Source organism: Fukomys damarensis, unplaced genomic scaffold (assembly GCF_012274545.1).
Source record: "Fukomys damarensis isolate Sample0158 unplaced genomic scaffold, DMR_v1.0_HiC HiC_scaffold_39, whole genome shotgun sequence".
In the NCBI taxonomy this organism is placed as follows: domain Eukaryota; kingdom Metazoa; phylum Chordata; class Mammalia; order Rodentia; family Bathyergidae; genus Fukomys; species Fukomys damarensis.
Genome location: NW_022900951.1, coordinates 80563254 through 80579501, shown reverse-complemented (window position 1 = coordinate 80579501; position 16248 = coordinate 80563254). Strand labels below are relative to the sequence as shown.

At 35.0% G+C, this 16248-nt stretch overlaps 1 protein-coding gene across 2 annotated transcripts in view; it reads right to left on the bottom strand.

The window, feature by feature from the left end:
* Nucleotides 1-497: 497 nt before the first annotated feature.
* Nucleotides 498-16248, bottom strand: part of Fam199x (family with sequence similarity 199, X-linked) — a 30240-nt gene continuing 14489 nt past the window's right edge. Inside the window, exons 3-7 of one of the 2 annotated variants that reach the window (XM_010626291.2) lie at nt 8760-8909; nt 8110-8271; nt 6662-6928; nt 5321-5487; nt 498-846 (exon numbers count right to left, since the gene is read on the bottom strand). In XM_010626291.2, the coding sequence (XP_010624593.1) occupies nt 783-846; nt 5321-5487; nt 6662-6928; nt 8110-8271; nt 8760-8909 (810 nt within the window). In that variant the 3' untranslated portion in view covers nt 498-782. Of the gene's footprint in view, nt 847-5316; nt 5488-6661; nt 6929-8109; nt 8272-8759; nt 8910-16248 lie in introns of those variants that run through there. The other variant, XM_010626292.3, reaches the window with a different exon arrangement.

The window sequence follows — 16248 nt, the reverse complement described above, 5'->3', positions numbered from 1 at the left end:
TATACATACATACATACTTGGATTTAACTACTACTTTCAAGTACAAGGAACTCAAAATACGAAGAACCTGTGTTTCAACTATTGGTATTCCCTCACAAATTCAGAAAAACAGGCTTTATATACACTGTAAGTAAGTACAGAATGTACAGAAGACAGTTATATATACAAAAGTGCATTAATATAGTAATACATTTAGCAGGAATACAGGAACAATCCTGGCTAATGATCTGATAATTACAGTATTTAAGACTATTTGAAGATTCTCCAAACCACTCAACTTCCTACTTGCTTTGGTTATGATACTGATGCTACATAACTAATCTTTGAAACTAAAAAACAAACACAAAAAAGCCTCCTATGATTTGAAATTTTTAACCATCTTTGAAATGTTTTACCTATTACTCATGTTTATAGTTAGTATCGCTTGACAACAGTCCTATTAGATTTGCAACGCAAAGGTTTAGAATGGATAGTATTTGTATCTAAATAAAAGTACACAGGAAATTAAATTCATCCACTACATGAACAGACATTATTTGCTCCATTCTTAAAAGCCTCAGCTAGATAACCTAGTCCAAAGTCTCAATTTTAATCCAATAGGTCACTACCATAAAAGAGTAAGAAGCTCTACAAAACAAGTCATGGCTACAGGCCACTGTTTCTTGAAACAATTCAGAATAGTAAGCATTAATTTGCATTTATAGGTTAATTTTATGATTACCTTTACATAGTCAAAATGTATGTGCATAATTAAGCAATTTTCCCTTTTTTACCCCTATCCGTCACCACAAAGAGACCATACATTTCCAAAGGCTCCACTGACAATAAAGTTGTAACAGAAGAAACCTGACAATAAAGGAAAAGAAAAAAATGTGAGAGAATGAAAAGATGAAAATAAAGTGTTTGTAGATGGGGAGGGGAGGAGGGGGTGAAGGGAGGGCAGAGGTAAGGGGAAAAAATGAGAATCAAGACTTGTCATGTAGAGGTACAAGATCCCAACAATGAATGTAACTGTACTGTATCCCTAAAATGTACCAATAAACTCAATTAAAGCTGAAAAAAAAAAGAAAAAGTATTACACATATTGAATTCAGCAAAGACCAACCAATGCTTCTGAGTCTGGCATGAACATTAAATTAAAATGTAATTTAATCTTTAAAAGATAGAGGGAGCTGTAAACAAATATAGTACTTTTGATATTTAAAAATGAAAATAAAATTTTAGTCACTCAATTCAGATCTTCAGCTATACCATACAACTTCCTTACTCTTAATTGCCAGTTAGGTGGTCCTTCCATGCTTTTTCAATTAAGTAAATTATTTTACAAAGAAATAAGACAAAAATTCTAAGGAATATGATCCAGATACTACACTAACAGAGATGCCTCACTCAAAATATCTCTCGGTGGTTCTTACCTACTTTTACTATATCTTCATTTTTAAGATAACATTTATCTTAGCTCATCTGACTTAAAACTAATCCAAAGTTACCACAATACATGTGTAGACAAATATTTCCTAACAGTCCTTTTCAGGATTAAATTTACCTCTAATTAGACATGTTGAGTACCAACTCAACACTACTATTGAATGCAACTGGAAATTTTACTATCAAATATCCCAAGCTATAAACTGACTTTAAGTAGCCCCCCATCAATTCCAAACAAGCATCTTCTTGAAGACTGAGGAGCTAAAAGATTATTAAAACAATGGTATGCAAATGAAATTCAAGGTCTGAAGGTTTTTCTTTTGATCTATACTCTATTACTCTTAATAGTTTTGTTTAGTGATATCCAAACACCATAGGCATTCTACAAAACAAATTATAACATTCTGATTATTTTTGCACTTTGAAAAGCCTGATATTCACAAAAAAAAGTAGAGTTCACCAGCATTAAGGCACATGAGGCTACAAAGAGTCTACTAGAAAACGCAAAACAAACCAAACTTCTACATTGTTTATGTACTAACATTTTTGGCTTAAATACAAAGATATCTGATAAATTTCACAATTTTTAAAGCTCATCAGAATCTAGATACCTTTATACAATAGTTTCTTGTAATTTTACCTTTAGGAAGGGATTCAGCACTTTCAAAAGCTAAACGAAATGAGGTGTCCACTCAATCTACAAAGAGTCACTATTTTATATGTCAGTTTGGGGATTAATGTACCAGTGTCTAATTTACCCAAGAGATGAATGAACTGGACTAAATGGCTGCCATTAAACAAGTTTTATTTTTTAACTGTTACTTTAAGTTCTTGTTGAAATCAAAGAAACTAGCCCTTTATATACCCCAATACACATTATAGTACACTGCCTTCCTTTAATCAGTTGCAAAACTGTAGAAAAATACATGCCAGTTTAACTTGAGGTTCATACTTTTAAAAGCTGTGGTAGGGACATTCTATTAAAATACCTCTAGTAAAAGGTCTCTAGATAAAACTATGGGGACTTTATCATGATTTCAGTTAATAATATTTATTTTTAAAGAAGAGACTTATTTGCCCCAATGTTAGTTCTATACAGATGGGAATCAACACAGGACAAATAACTCTTTATTTTTTGTTAATTGGTTAATTTTGCATTTCTATCTAAGAAGAAAAATTAATAAATTGGACTTGTTTCAAATGGACTCAGATATCTATCAGACTGAATAAATTAGTACTTAATCCAAAAATGATCATTTAAGTTTGAATTATTTTCATGAGTCATTAATACACATAAAAATCACAACAAGACAAAAGTTGCTTTTGTCTTTTGTGCTAGTCGCTTTGCTGGAGGGATAAAGACTTTTAAATCTCTCTCTTAGAGCATAAGCAAGCCCAAGTTGTTTGATTTTATTCTTTTAACCAAAAGAATGTTTGTCAATCTCTTCCAAATTAATTTTATAGGCTGGCTCTAATTTACAGAACTGTACAAATAGTGGACAGGGCCGGGGATTTAGCTCAGTGGCACCACACCTGCCTTGGAAGCGCAAGGTCCTGAGTTCAGTCCTCGGTACCAAAAAAACCAAAAAAAAAAAAAAAAAAAAAAAAAAAAAAAAAAAAAAAAAAAAAACAGTGGACCCAAATTTACACAAAATTTCATGATGCACTTCTATGAACAATAGAACCTTTACCAACTTCAAAATCCACTTTGTGGCACTTTGGAAAAATTGGTCAATAGTGACTGAAATTGAATCTAAGGTAATAAGACTGTGTGATTGTTGAGAGAATAGAGGAATAGATTTTTTTTTTTTTGGTACCAGAGATCGAACTCAGGTCCTTGTGCTTGTGAGGCAGGTGACAGCACCACTGAGCTAAATCCCCGGCCTGGAATTGATTTTAAATTACAGTACATTATGATCCTGTTTAAGATTTCCTTTTACTGATCAGTGTCACCTAAATAGTTTGCAAGTATGTGAGAGATAAAAATGCTATGCTGCAGTCCCTGAATGTGGCCTATTTTACCTAAAGAATAGATAAAGAGAAGAGGCAATGATTCTGTGGGATTTTGCTTTTTCTAAAAGCAGGTAGAGAATTCAGACGTATCTTTTCTTTTCTCCTTTGTTCTTGCTATATTGAAAAGGGAAAATGAAGTTGACCCTTTCTGCCTTCTTCTGTGTATTCTGGGGTCTATCCCAAATTCTTTTTCAGCCCTCTGAGGTGGCCAGGATTAGCAAAGAGGGTACAGCAGGAAAGTCAAAAAGACTAGTCCAGTTGAAAAATGCAAATACACACATTTTTACTTTAGTAAAATTTTAAATTCTGGCTTTAAAAGTCTTCGAGGGTTACAGTCATACCACAAACCTCGGCAAAGCTGCAACGCCTCAGTTTCAGTCCTTAAACCTCCAAGGAAATGAAATGAAATCAAAATTTCCAAATACTTGATTGTAAGCAAACTTTAAACCTTTCTATCAAATAAAAGTTTAAATTGTTAATATTTTTAATATGCTAATGTTTTTAAAAAGTATAAATCCCATTAACTTCTAGACTCTAGAATTTTAAAAAGTACTGATTACGACTCTTTCTACAGAACCATGATTATCTCCTAAATGTTATCTCATAATAAAAAGAAAATTATGAATGTCAGAAAGCAGCTTGATTGTCAGTAGTATCAATTTACATCTTCTTCAACCCATGTGAATGTTCAAAGACATGTGGTAGAAGAAAAGGAATCACTCTATTTCTAAATTAACAAACTAAAAACATTTAATGAAACTCCACAATTTCACATTTAAATCCTGAGTTTCATCAACAACTCATCAGCTAAGTTCTTCTGTATCTCTTGCTGCTCTGTATACTTAGAGCAATTAATAGAGATGTTTAGCAGAATGCTAAAGGACTGTCATCAGTTAATTTTGAACGTTAAACTCTTCATATCCCTAAAACTGTTATACCAAATATTTAAAAATTAAAGCTGTGCTGGATACAAAAAGATCTACAAAATGGAGGGAGGGAGAGAGAGAGGGAAGGAGCTTGAAGTCTTCTGTCTTTGAGACATTTTACAGCCTAAAATTTCAGAAAGCAATGGAAGAGCAGAATTGACCTGCCTAAATGATTTCTCTATTTGAATAGAATTCAACATAGCATCAAGTCTAAAATTTAACTACTAGTGATATTATTTTCTCAGTAGTCATCACTTACAGAAAGGAGTGATTTTACATAATGTTTTTAAAAATCTAACTGGAAAAAGATTGCTCCCTGTTCTTATACCACAGAATTAATAATGAATGAAAACAGAACTAAACCTAATGAAGGCACTATTGTAAACAGTAATCCATATCTGCACACATACAACCCTCATCTTTGCCTCAAGAAAGATTTCTACCAAGTGAGAATTATTCTATGTTCCGTTAGAAAAAGTAAACTAAGAAACTGTAACATTAAGAGAATGGAATTATGATCTTTACACACATACACATATACTGACACAATAAACTATGTCAGCAGTACCTTGAATATCTCCTAAACTGTAGAAGTAATAGATTTTTAAAAAGCCCATTTAATCACCATAAAGTTTCAACAGCCAAAACATTTACTTAAACCAGTAGTTCTTAAGCCAGAATGTGCATCAGAATAACCTGGCACTGGTTAACAAAAAATACTGGGTTCTTCCCCTTGTGTTTTTGATTCACTAGGTTTAGAGTGGGTCCCAAGAGTACACACTCCTAATAATTTCTCATGTGAGGCAGAAGTTGCAGGTCCTCTGAGAACCACTTGCCTAAATAATTAATGGTACATCAGCACAGCCCTAACCAAAATTTTGGTCAAGATGCATGTAAACCAATAAGGATAGAATAATGCTTAGAAAGAATGGAAACAAATTCATTCTGATTACATCAAAACATCCACATCTGCTTCATGGTCTTCCTCAGTCACTTTCAAGGACAGCACCTCTTCATTGAGAAAGAGCCCGCTGAGCCTCTCCTTCCGGGCCTGCCTCTGTTCCTTCAGCTGCCTCTTACGGAAGGCTTTCTGCTGTAATTTCCGCTGCTTGGATCGCTTCTGTCAAAGTAAAAAGTTCTAGATCAGTAAAGCTTATTCTTGCTATATCTACACCAAAATGCTTTATGGATCAAATTCTCTATTTTCTAAATTTGAAAACCTGTTCAAATTCTTCTACAGTATGATTCTTATAACAATAAGTGAGTCACTGACTTTAATTTGAAAATGATTAAGATTCTATTTTTATGATATTTAAGCAGTGATTCTTCTGACCACGAAGAATCATTTTAACTAGCTATGGATAACTCTCTGATCCCACTGAAGTCTTATTTGATTAAACCAAATTAAGGTACACGGATGTCAATGCATAATGAAAATAAATTTAAGAGGACAATATGGAATACAAAATTTAGAAGTTAATGCCCAAATCTCATACTTATTTTAGTACCCAAAAGTAATAGTGATTTTAAAATGACTTAGAAAAAGGCATGCCTTTTTCATTAGAATCTTAGCAGATGCTTCAGTCCTCATCACTAGTGAATTGAGGAATAACCACGTAGCCAGAGAAATCCCTTGGCAACCAACAAAGCTGGCTATGCTTCTGCTGCTAAGACCCAGGGAAGGAAATCACTGTGTATCTTCAAGGCACTACTGCTTTCCCAAAGAGATTCTCTTTTCTTCTTTAACTCGCTCCACACTGAGCCAATATAAGGAACAGAAATGTTGTATATACATTGTAACTTCTTTTTTTTTTAAAGTACCCTATATTATACAGAATGTTTTTCAACTGTGACAAAAATAGAAATTACAGAATGCATTGTCACTTTCTAAATTAGGTAAGAAGCACCATTCAAGATGAAAACATCTGAAAACACTTATCGCACACAAAAGACACACGACATTTTAGCAGCTACCAGACAGCAACATGAGCAAAACAGTGAGATACACTTAGTAATGAGTTTCGGTCAATATTGTTATTTTGAGAACTGCTCATTAAAACAGACACAAAAATCAGACAAAACTGAATGCAATATTGTTGTGGGTCAAGAGTACACTTCAAAGCTCTCTGTCTAGGGTACTTCCTTCTTCAGCACAGCATCCTGCTTGTTCAATTAAACCCAACACCCACAGGCATCTGAATAGCCTGACAACTTTTATTCTTCAAGAAATTTAAATGAAAGAGTATAAATATTAATATTGAAAGATAAAGCTTTATATTGATCAGACATTTTACTTTTGAATCCCGAATCCGCTCTGCGGCACTTGCAGACAGGTTGCTGTCACTGTGTGCTCGACTCATGTTGGCACTGGAGTTTGAAGCAGAGTTTCCAACACTGGACCCGCTGCTGCTTGCGGAGCTGACCATGCTGGCACTGCTGCTGCTGGCACTAGCACTAGCACCGCTCACTCCACTGGTGCTTGCACAGCTGAAGTTGCTTCTCTTCCAGGCCTCTCTTGCAGGCCGCTGGCGAAGGCTATGCTCCTTGATATAATTCCTGACCTTGGAACACATGGACAAAAACTGGTTACTATTTTACCTTGATGCTCTACAGCCTTAAGACGGAAAACAAAAAACAAACTTGCCCTCAACCCCAAAAACTGCATCAAAAGTGATGCAGATGTATAAACAAGGTTGAATACAAAGGCCAAAGAAATCTAAATTTAGAAACAAACACCACAGGAACCTTCAAAACTTAATGACCATTAAGAAAAGAACATGTGAAAATAGAAACTAACAACAAAATAAAACAGTTAAAATTAAGTACTTGTTAGCAGTCTCTAAAGATGATTTAAGTAAATTACTAATTATATCTATGATTGGATATTTTTCCTAAATTTCAATTAGGAGCTAATGGTACTTGTCTTCAAATGCAAACCGTCAACATACCACATTAATGAAAAAATGCACTGACATGTAGAAAACTACAATCTACGTATGTTGAGAATACTGAAATCAGAGAAATTTTTCATAAATGATAAATGTAAAAGAAAGCTAAAGTAGAACATAAAATCTTAAGTATTCATTTAGGTATGTACCAAGAAAAAGACAGCAGCAAAGGCCATATTTAGAAAATATCAGAAATACATATTTCAGAATGGCAGAGGGAGAATTCATTAGGATTAAACCTAGCCAGCCTCAAGTACGTCATAAAACTAATAAAATAACCTCAGATGTTTATAAAAATATAGTTCTAATTTATTAGTACAGTACTTCAATTCTTTCAATTCATCTTTTGTTAAGTTCATAAGAATTAATCTGTATTGTAATTTTACCATTCCTTAAGTGATTAATTTTCAAAACCTATACAACTGAAAAGCAGGTTCTAGATCCACACTGACCAGAAAGGAAAAACTTAAAACAATGGATTCTCAAATATTACCTTCATTTTCATTTCCTTCCTTCCTCCTATCTTTCTTTCTTTCTTTTCTTTCTTTCCTTCCTTCCTTCCTCCTTCCTTCCTTCCTTCCTTCCTTGTGTTGTTCGTAGGCAAACCTAGGGCCTCATGAATGTGAGGTAAATGTTCTACCACTGAGTTACATCCCCAGGCCCACTGTCATTTTTTCAAATATTATATTTACAACAGTGATTTTACTCTAGTTCTCTATGTAGCATTCAAGTTTACATTCTATAAGATACTGACATTTATCAATAGGTATACAATCTATATTTACTTTACATACCTGCTTTAGTTTTTCATCTGTGAGACAGTTAAGTTCAATAATAAACTCACTGTCTGTAGGGGAGATTTGAGCAGAAGGATCAATGATTTTAATAATATCAAGTTGCTCCCGAAGACCCATCTCAGTACTGACTTTACGACTTAGATACTCAATATATTCCACCTATGTGATAAAAAAGTATAACAAAAACATCAATGCTAAATAAAAACTCTAATCTTCTACTATGTAGATTATAATGTATTTTATTTATCAGAGGCACTTAACATTGTTATCTGTTTCTTAAAAAAGTTAAAGCTCAAAAAAAAAAAAAAACAAGTTCAACCTCAAGTTCAGAATTACTAAGCAATCCACATTTAGTCAGTGAATTTAAACAGGCAATAAAATGTGCTTCACATATGCCCCACAAATTCCTTTTTGGTTGGTGGGGGTTGGGGATCAAACCCAGGGCTTGGTACATGCTAGGCAAATGCTCTACACTAAGCTACATCCTCAACCCCCACAGATAGTTTTTTATTAAGAATGTAGACATCAGGCCGGAGATTTAGCTCAGCGGTTCGGTGGCCTGCCTTGCAAACACAAGGACCCGAGTTCAATCCCTGATATCAAAAAAAAAAGAAAAAGAAAAAACAAAGATGTAGACACATCTTTACCTGCTCATCATTTGTCATTGCACTCCAAGGAAGCTCATCTAAATTCTGATGCTTGTTTTTCTTTTTAGGAAGCAGGCAAGGTGAACTTGGTATACTTGGTATGACATCAGAAAGTACATCACTGCCACTGGCAATGTCACTGCCTGGCAACTTTATAAAAATAGGGAGAAAAAAGAGTAGGGAAAGCAAAATTTTTAAAAATACATTTTAAATACCACAACACATTTCACACATTGATTAAAAGTTACTTTAAAACTGATGAAAAATACAAAATCAGAGGGTATTAATTCTGATCCATGCCTATTTTATATAAAGCAGCATCAATATTTTCTTTGTATATATTCACTTACTCAATAACAGATGTTTTCCAAGAGCTTAAAATAAAAATCAAGACTTTTTGTAGTATTAGAGATTGGAACCCAGAGCTTTTGTACTGAATTACATCCCCAGCCTTTTTTTTAAGTTTTTATTTTTTATTAGTACATGTTACATTATACAATGTTTACATTCCTTGTGGGGAGTTGGTACATGACATAATACATCTCAATCCTTTTCTTATTCCCTTTCCCTTCCCGCCTGGTGCCCTCCCTCCATCTCTTGATCCTCTTCCCATTTGAACAAAATCTATCTCCCTACAACTTATCATCTACCTTTTGTTTTGTTGTTTATTTATATTTTGGGTTTCTCACATAAGAAAAATCTTGTCGTATTTAAACTTGTGTCTGATTAATTTTTGAAACAGGGTCTCACTAAGTCACCAAGATGCTAAGTTGCCCAGTCTGGGCTAGAACTTGTGTTCTTCCTGCCTCAGCTTCCCAGAGAGCTGGGATTAGAGCCATGTACCACCCATGCTGAGCTAAAATCAAGATTTGTTAAAATGCCACTTAAGAGATAAATGTCATTAAAGTTTTAATTTTTAGCGCCGATGTTGCCAGGACACACAGAACATAATGACAAAGTACTGGTCTCTAGGATTGAGTGATCTGCCACTAACTGGCTCTTTGACACTGCGCTAGATATACTGCCAACCTAAAGACAAATCATGGTACTTGTTTTCAAGTTCATATTAATCTCAAAACAATTACAATAATTTAAAATATCCTGTTGATATAAAACACTTTAAAGAGGGCTGGGGATTTAGCTCAGTGGTTCCACCACCTGCATCGCAAGCACAAGGACCAGAGTTCAATCCCCGGTACCAAAAACTAAATAAATACATAAAACACTTTAAAGAGCAGAAAGATTACAAAAGAAAATTCAAAGAACAGAATATAAAGCATAGACAAAGAAGAAATAAAAAGAAGCCTAACAGAAAATCAAATCAGATCAAAATGAGACAAACACCAATACATGCCATTTTATACTGCCTACTAAAAAAGAAAGTTGATTTGATTTTCAAAAGCTTTATTGATATATATTTGAGGGCTGGGGGTTATTTAGCTTAGTGGTCCCGCCACCTGCTTCTCAAGCGCAAGGTCCCGAGTTCGATCCCTAGTACCAAAAAAAAAAAAAAAACCAACAAAAAAAACCAAAAACAAAAACAAAAGCTTAATTGATACATACTTGACAAACAAAAACCCCACATATTTAATGTATGCAAGTGGATCTATTTGGACATATGGATAGACCTGTGAATCTACAACCACAATTAAAGTGAGGAGCACAGCCATCATCTCCAAAAATTAGAATGGACTGTAATTTAAATAAATGTATTAAGATAATAATTATAATGTAAAATCTTTTCTTCTAAAGGAGCACAAAACAACCTTCAAAGATACAGCTTCCTTGTTTGTCTTGATTACTTTTTTGTCATTGAGAAAGGTTTATTTTAGCTTGCAGCTTGTAGAGGTTTCATTCCATAGTGTGGCTCCAACGCAGGGCAGTATGGCTGAGGAGTATGGCCAAGGAGGAACTGCTCATGGTATGGTGGCCAGAAGCAGAAAGAAAGATCAAGGGAGAAGGGAGGGAGATAGACCAGGTCATGCCCACAGCGCTCCATCTCCCCAGACGATACCTAACCTCCCAACGTCACATCCAGCCATAAACTAGTCAGTGGACTGATCCACAGATGAGTATCATGCCCCATGATCCAATCACCTCCCAAAAGCTACAGCTATGAATGCATTTTATGTATTGTTCAGATCCAAGGTACTTGGCATCTTTTTAATGCTAATCTTTTCAGCAACCAAGCTCTCCTCTGCTCTATCCTTACAGGTCCCAACTGTATAGAAGCTTCCTTTCTGACCAAAAATCAAAACTGTTTAAATCATTCTGCTGGGCTGTTTGCTCTTAATACTCAATGTAGAACTGGCTAAAAGCCTTCAACAGTCAATACCCAAGCCACAGCCTGAATATTTAGCTGCCTTGAAATTTCCTCCACCAGATTAGTCTTCCACTCTTTATCTCAGTCTCCCATAAAGTCTCAGGACTTATGCAAAACACACACACATTTTCTGCCAGAACAGAAGACACATGGTCTGGAGTCCAACTGCCAATGGAGTCCATCCCAACTGAAATCTCTTATGCTTGGTCTTAATTGACTGTATTACTATCAACATTCTGGTTCTCTGAGCTCCAACCAGAATCTCCCATCAGACTCAGCGCTCAACACTGTAGGGCTACTTCTCCAGGTGGCATTTCCAAATGTTTCCAAACTGCTCCTGTAAGCCAGTTCCAAAGGCTTCTGAACCACATGGTCAGGCAGCATCACAGCAATGGCCCCTTTTCTCTGCTACCAAAATCTGTCACAGTTATATTCTCGTCGCTGAAACACGATATCCAACACCCAAGACTTAAAGGAGGAAAGGTCTATTTTAGCTCACATTTTGTAGGTTTCAGCCCATAGTAGGCTGGCTCCAAGGCAAGGTGGCATGGCAGAGGGCTATGTCAGGAAAACTGTTCAGAGAATGGCACACAGGAAGCAGAGAGAGATCAAGAGAGAAGGGAAGGAAATACAACCTTCCAGGATATGCCCCCAGTAACCTACCTCCTCTGACCAGGCTTCACCTCTAACATCACATTTAGCTATAAACTAACCAATGGACTAATCCACTGGAGAGTATCATGTACACCATGATCCAATCACCTCCCAAAAGCCCCAGTTGTGAGTGCCTAAGGCTTTGGAGGGACATCTAGATATAAACCAAAACAATATTTATGGAGCATAAAGCAGTACCTTTTTGTTGTTTTTGCTCTAATGTAGCTCACAACTATATTTGAACTCTGGACAATTTTGAGGCTTTAGAAGTTGACTTTAACTTTAAAAGTCACTGAAAGGCAACAGCTACTAGTCATTAAAATTTTTGAAATCATATACAAATCTGAAGTCCTATTGTATACAGAGCTCTAAAATGAGGTCAAAGAAGTGTAACTCATTGGCCTTACATAAAAACTTGATATTCCACCTGGGAAAGTAACAACTATACACACATACTATTATGTAATATAGTACATGACAAATGCTAGGTCTGAGATGACAGGTCATCAATAGAAGTATTTAGCAATGGGTTAAAGCTGCAGGATTAAAGTATGAGAGAACTACAGCAATTACATGTAGGCACTAGGGAGTCAATAGTATAGAAGAGATCAGTACCATAAAAACAGGATCAATCACTATGTGAGATGACCATAAATTCAGAATTAAATTGTCTGTTAGAGATCATTATTTCCACATTCCTACAAGTAGCTACTACCTTCAAAATTTCATCTCCACTGTGGCAGTCATTGATGAATCCAAGTGTGAAAGTAACTCCTAAAAATCTGTATGATTTCTTTTAAAATCTCACTAACTTGATGCTACTTGAATTGTTCATTCTTAGCCCTAACATTATTGAGTTAGCATTATGTAAGTATCATTGCCAGATGTACACTTGAAAGTCATCATTTTTCCAGCTTTTGATAGCAGGAAAAAAAGAAAGGAAAAGAAAATGTTCTGCTATTTTTCTGTTACTATGATCTAGAGGCCCTGGATTCAATCTCCAGTATAACCAAAACAAAAACAAAAATAAAAATAACATATACTTTCAAAATTTAAGAAAAATATTCATCAAAATCTTTAGAGATATTCTTTAGAAAATATCTGTTAGACACTAAGCTACATGCTAGCCATTTAAATGTGTATCTTTAGTTCTGGAAGAGTTAGGGGACAAAAAAAAAGGTAATGGTCTTTGTCTACTTTTTCTGGGAAAAACAAAAAAGAATCAGAGTTCTTAGTAAAAAGCAGACAATGGTCACTGATTTTAAAAGACTAATAAAAGGTATATAAATGAGGTAACACATTTTTCTCTTTCTCATCCCTTGCCATGGATCTGAATCTTAAAAAAAAAAAATGTAGCATAAACCTTTAGAGAATGTCAAATGGTGGAAAACTGGCTGGGTTAAATTTTCATAAGGTAGTGTTTCAAAACGACAAAAGGGAGGCCGGGCGTGGTGGTGCATGCTTGTAATCCCAGCATTTGGGAGGCTGAGGCAGGAGGATCACTGTGAGTTTGAGACCAGCCTGTACTACATAGTGAGTTCCAGGTCAGTCTCAACTACATGGTGAGACCCTGTCTCAAAAAACAAACAAACAAAAAATGACAAAAAGGGAAAACTTAAGGCATTCAAGTAAGGAGAATAATTTAGTAAATCACAGATGAAAAAACAGCATAAAGTAGAAAACAACATAATTAAAACAGAACATCCGTGGTAGGGTTTTAAAAGCTTCTGTAGTGCAAGAGAAACCACCAACAGAGCTAAGACAGAACCTACAATGTGGGCAAAAATTTGTACCAGCTGTTCCTCAGACAAAGGACCACTATCGAGAATATATAAAGAAGTAAAAAAAATCAGACCCCCCCCAAATATAAAGACCCAATCCAAAAATGGGCATCTGAAATGAACAGACAGTTCTCAGACAAACAAGTAAAAGCAGCAAATAAATATATGAAAAAATGTTCCACATCACTGATCATTCGAGAGATGCAGATGAAAACAACACTGAGATTTCCACCTCACCCCAGAAAGAATGACTGCTGACAAGAAATCAACCAATAACAAATGTTGGCGGGACTTTAGGGAGAAAGGAATCCTTTTCCATTGTTGGTGGGAATGCAGACTGGTGCAACTACTGTAGAAATCAATATGGAGATACCTCAAAAAACTAGGATTAGAGGTCCCATTTGACTCAGCTATCCTGCTGCTGGGTATCCTTCCAAATGAATTAAAAGAGTCATACCACAGCAACATATGTGCACCCATGTTTATAGAGGCACAGTTTGTAATAACTAAAACTTGAAATAGCCCAATTGTCCATCGGCTGGAGACTGAATAAAGAAAATGTGGTTTTTCTATAAAATGGAGTACTACTCAGCCATAAAGAATGAGAAACTAGAGATATTTATAGCTAAATGGATACACATTGAGACCCATACTCTTAAGTGAAATAAATAGGACAGATATGTGTAAAGATTGAATAGTTTCTCTGGTATGAAAAACTAAGTGTAAATAAGGTTCAAACGATATAATTGATAATGTGATATAGGTAGAAAAAGGCTAATGGATTAGGGGAAGTGGGAAGGATAGGGGACAGGAAATAAGGAAAAAGAAAAAATATGAGAAAAGGATAAAATGGAAACAACATCTTTGTAAATAGGGAAAGGTGAAGGGGATGAAGGGAGGGCAGGGGTATGGGGAAAAAATAAGAACCAAGATCATGTAAAGGTACAAGATCCCTATGATGAATGTAACTGTATTGTTTATGTAAAATGCACCAATAAACTTAATGGAAAAAAAAAAGAAAGTTCAACAGAACAACCAGGCACTCTCATATGCCATATAAAAGTTGGTTCATAACAGTTTCAAAGTAGAAAAAACTTGACAAAACTGGCCTTTAAGGAATATCATGAAAAGGCACTATGTGAACAAAACAGAGTGAGGGAAGATATGATTTAGGATGCTATTGTTGTAATCCAGGCCTGGACTAAAATAAGCAAAAACTGAAAAAAAATGACAATTTACAAAGCTATTTGATAACTGAATAGTTAATACGGAGTCAGATGTTGAGGCCAGAAGTGGTAATATTTTGTGGTTTTATAACTCACCCAGGATGATATAATTAAAATTTTCAATTGTTACATGAAGAGAACTGAAGCAACGTTACAAATCTTCTAGTCTAACACCTCAATTTTACAAAGATAGGGAAAAAAGAAAAAATTTTGTCCAAAGAAGGCCATACAAGCAGTGGCAGAATCTGAAGTAGGACACAAGTCCAGTGCTTTTAATCATACCAGCAATCTTCCCTTAGATATAGTTTGGAATGACAGAAGAATGTAATGTGGGATATGCAGTCGAAAGAGATAAGGGGAGATGTAAACACAAGTGTCATTTGAACAGACAAAGTCATTTTTTACCATGCTGTAAGACGTGTAACAAGGCAGGATCTATTTTTTAAATGGAAATGCTGTACAGGAAGTGGCATCACTGAACGACTCAGTATCAGATAAGAGGTTAATAGTATTAAATAATGAGGTCATCCTAGTGGAAATGTCAAAAAGTAAATTAAATGTATGGGACTGATGTAGCAGCTGTGTGGCAGAATTAATTACATGGGCTCCTGTATATTTATTAGACCAGCAATTTTCTATTTCAAAGCTGATAATGTATTTCAGAATAAACATGCTTAACGAATCCCATGTTATATTTTTCAGGGACAGTATTTGGTATAATTGTTTAATAACTAGTAACTGTGACACATAGGGAAAATATATCAAAGCTCCACCATATTTTCTACAGCATGTAGCAGAATTTTATGTGTAAACTCACTGCTATAACTGATTATGTGTAATTTCACATTTCACTTCTAGGTTTAAAGTATGACAGTTGAATTACTCTTCAAATTTTTGAAGCTTTCCCACTCAACAATAGAAATAATTCTCAAGCTCTTAAGGCTAGTCAAATATATCTTTAAGAATGAAAACAGGACTGCAAGCAAAGCAAAATGCTTTGATTCTACTTCAGTTGTTAAGGTGATTCTTAGGGCCGGGGATTTAGCTCAGCAGTTCGGTGGCCTGCCTTGCAAGCGCAAGACCAGAGTTCAATCCCCAGTACCAAAAAATCACACCTTATTAGTATTGTTCTTCCTAGAGAGTCTATGAAACATTTATATTTACTCTAGTAGTAACTGAAGCATGTATTAAAAATTTAAACAGATGAAGTTTTTAATCACAAAATACATGACAGAAATATTTTTAACTATAGTGAGTGATATTTACTCTATATTAATCCTAACTTAATTTCTAATTTTTTTCTTGGGTAACTACTGAAAGGTCCCACAAAGCCAAGAGAGAATTTTTAAACTTTCCGTATATTTAGAAGGTAAGTATCCATGGTAACAGAGTATCCATACTCCAATTTGATAAGTGGGAAATACATTACTAAGACAGACCATTGTTCCAATGTTGAAGTCGCCTTATACACATTAATTGTGAGTGGTTGGGTGAGATTTTCGGGG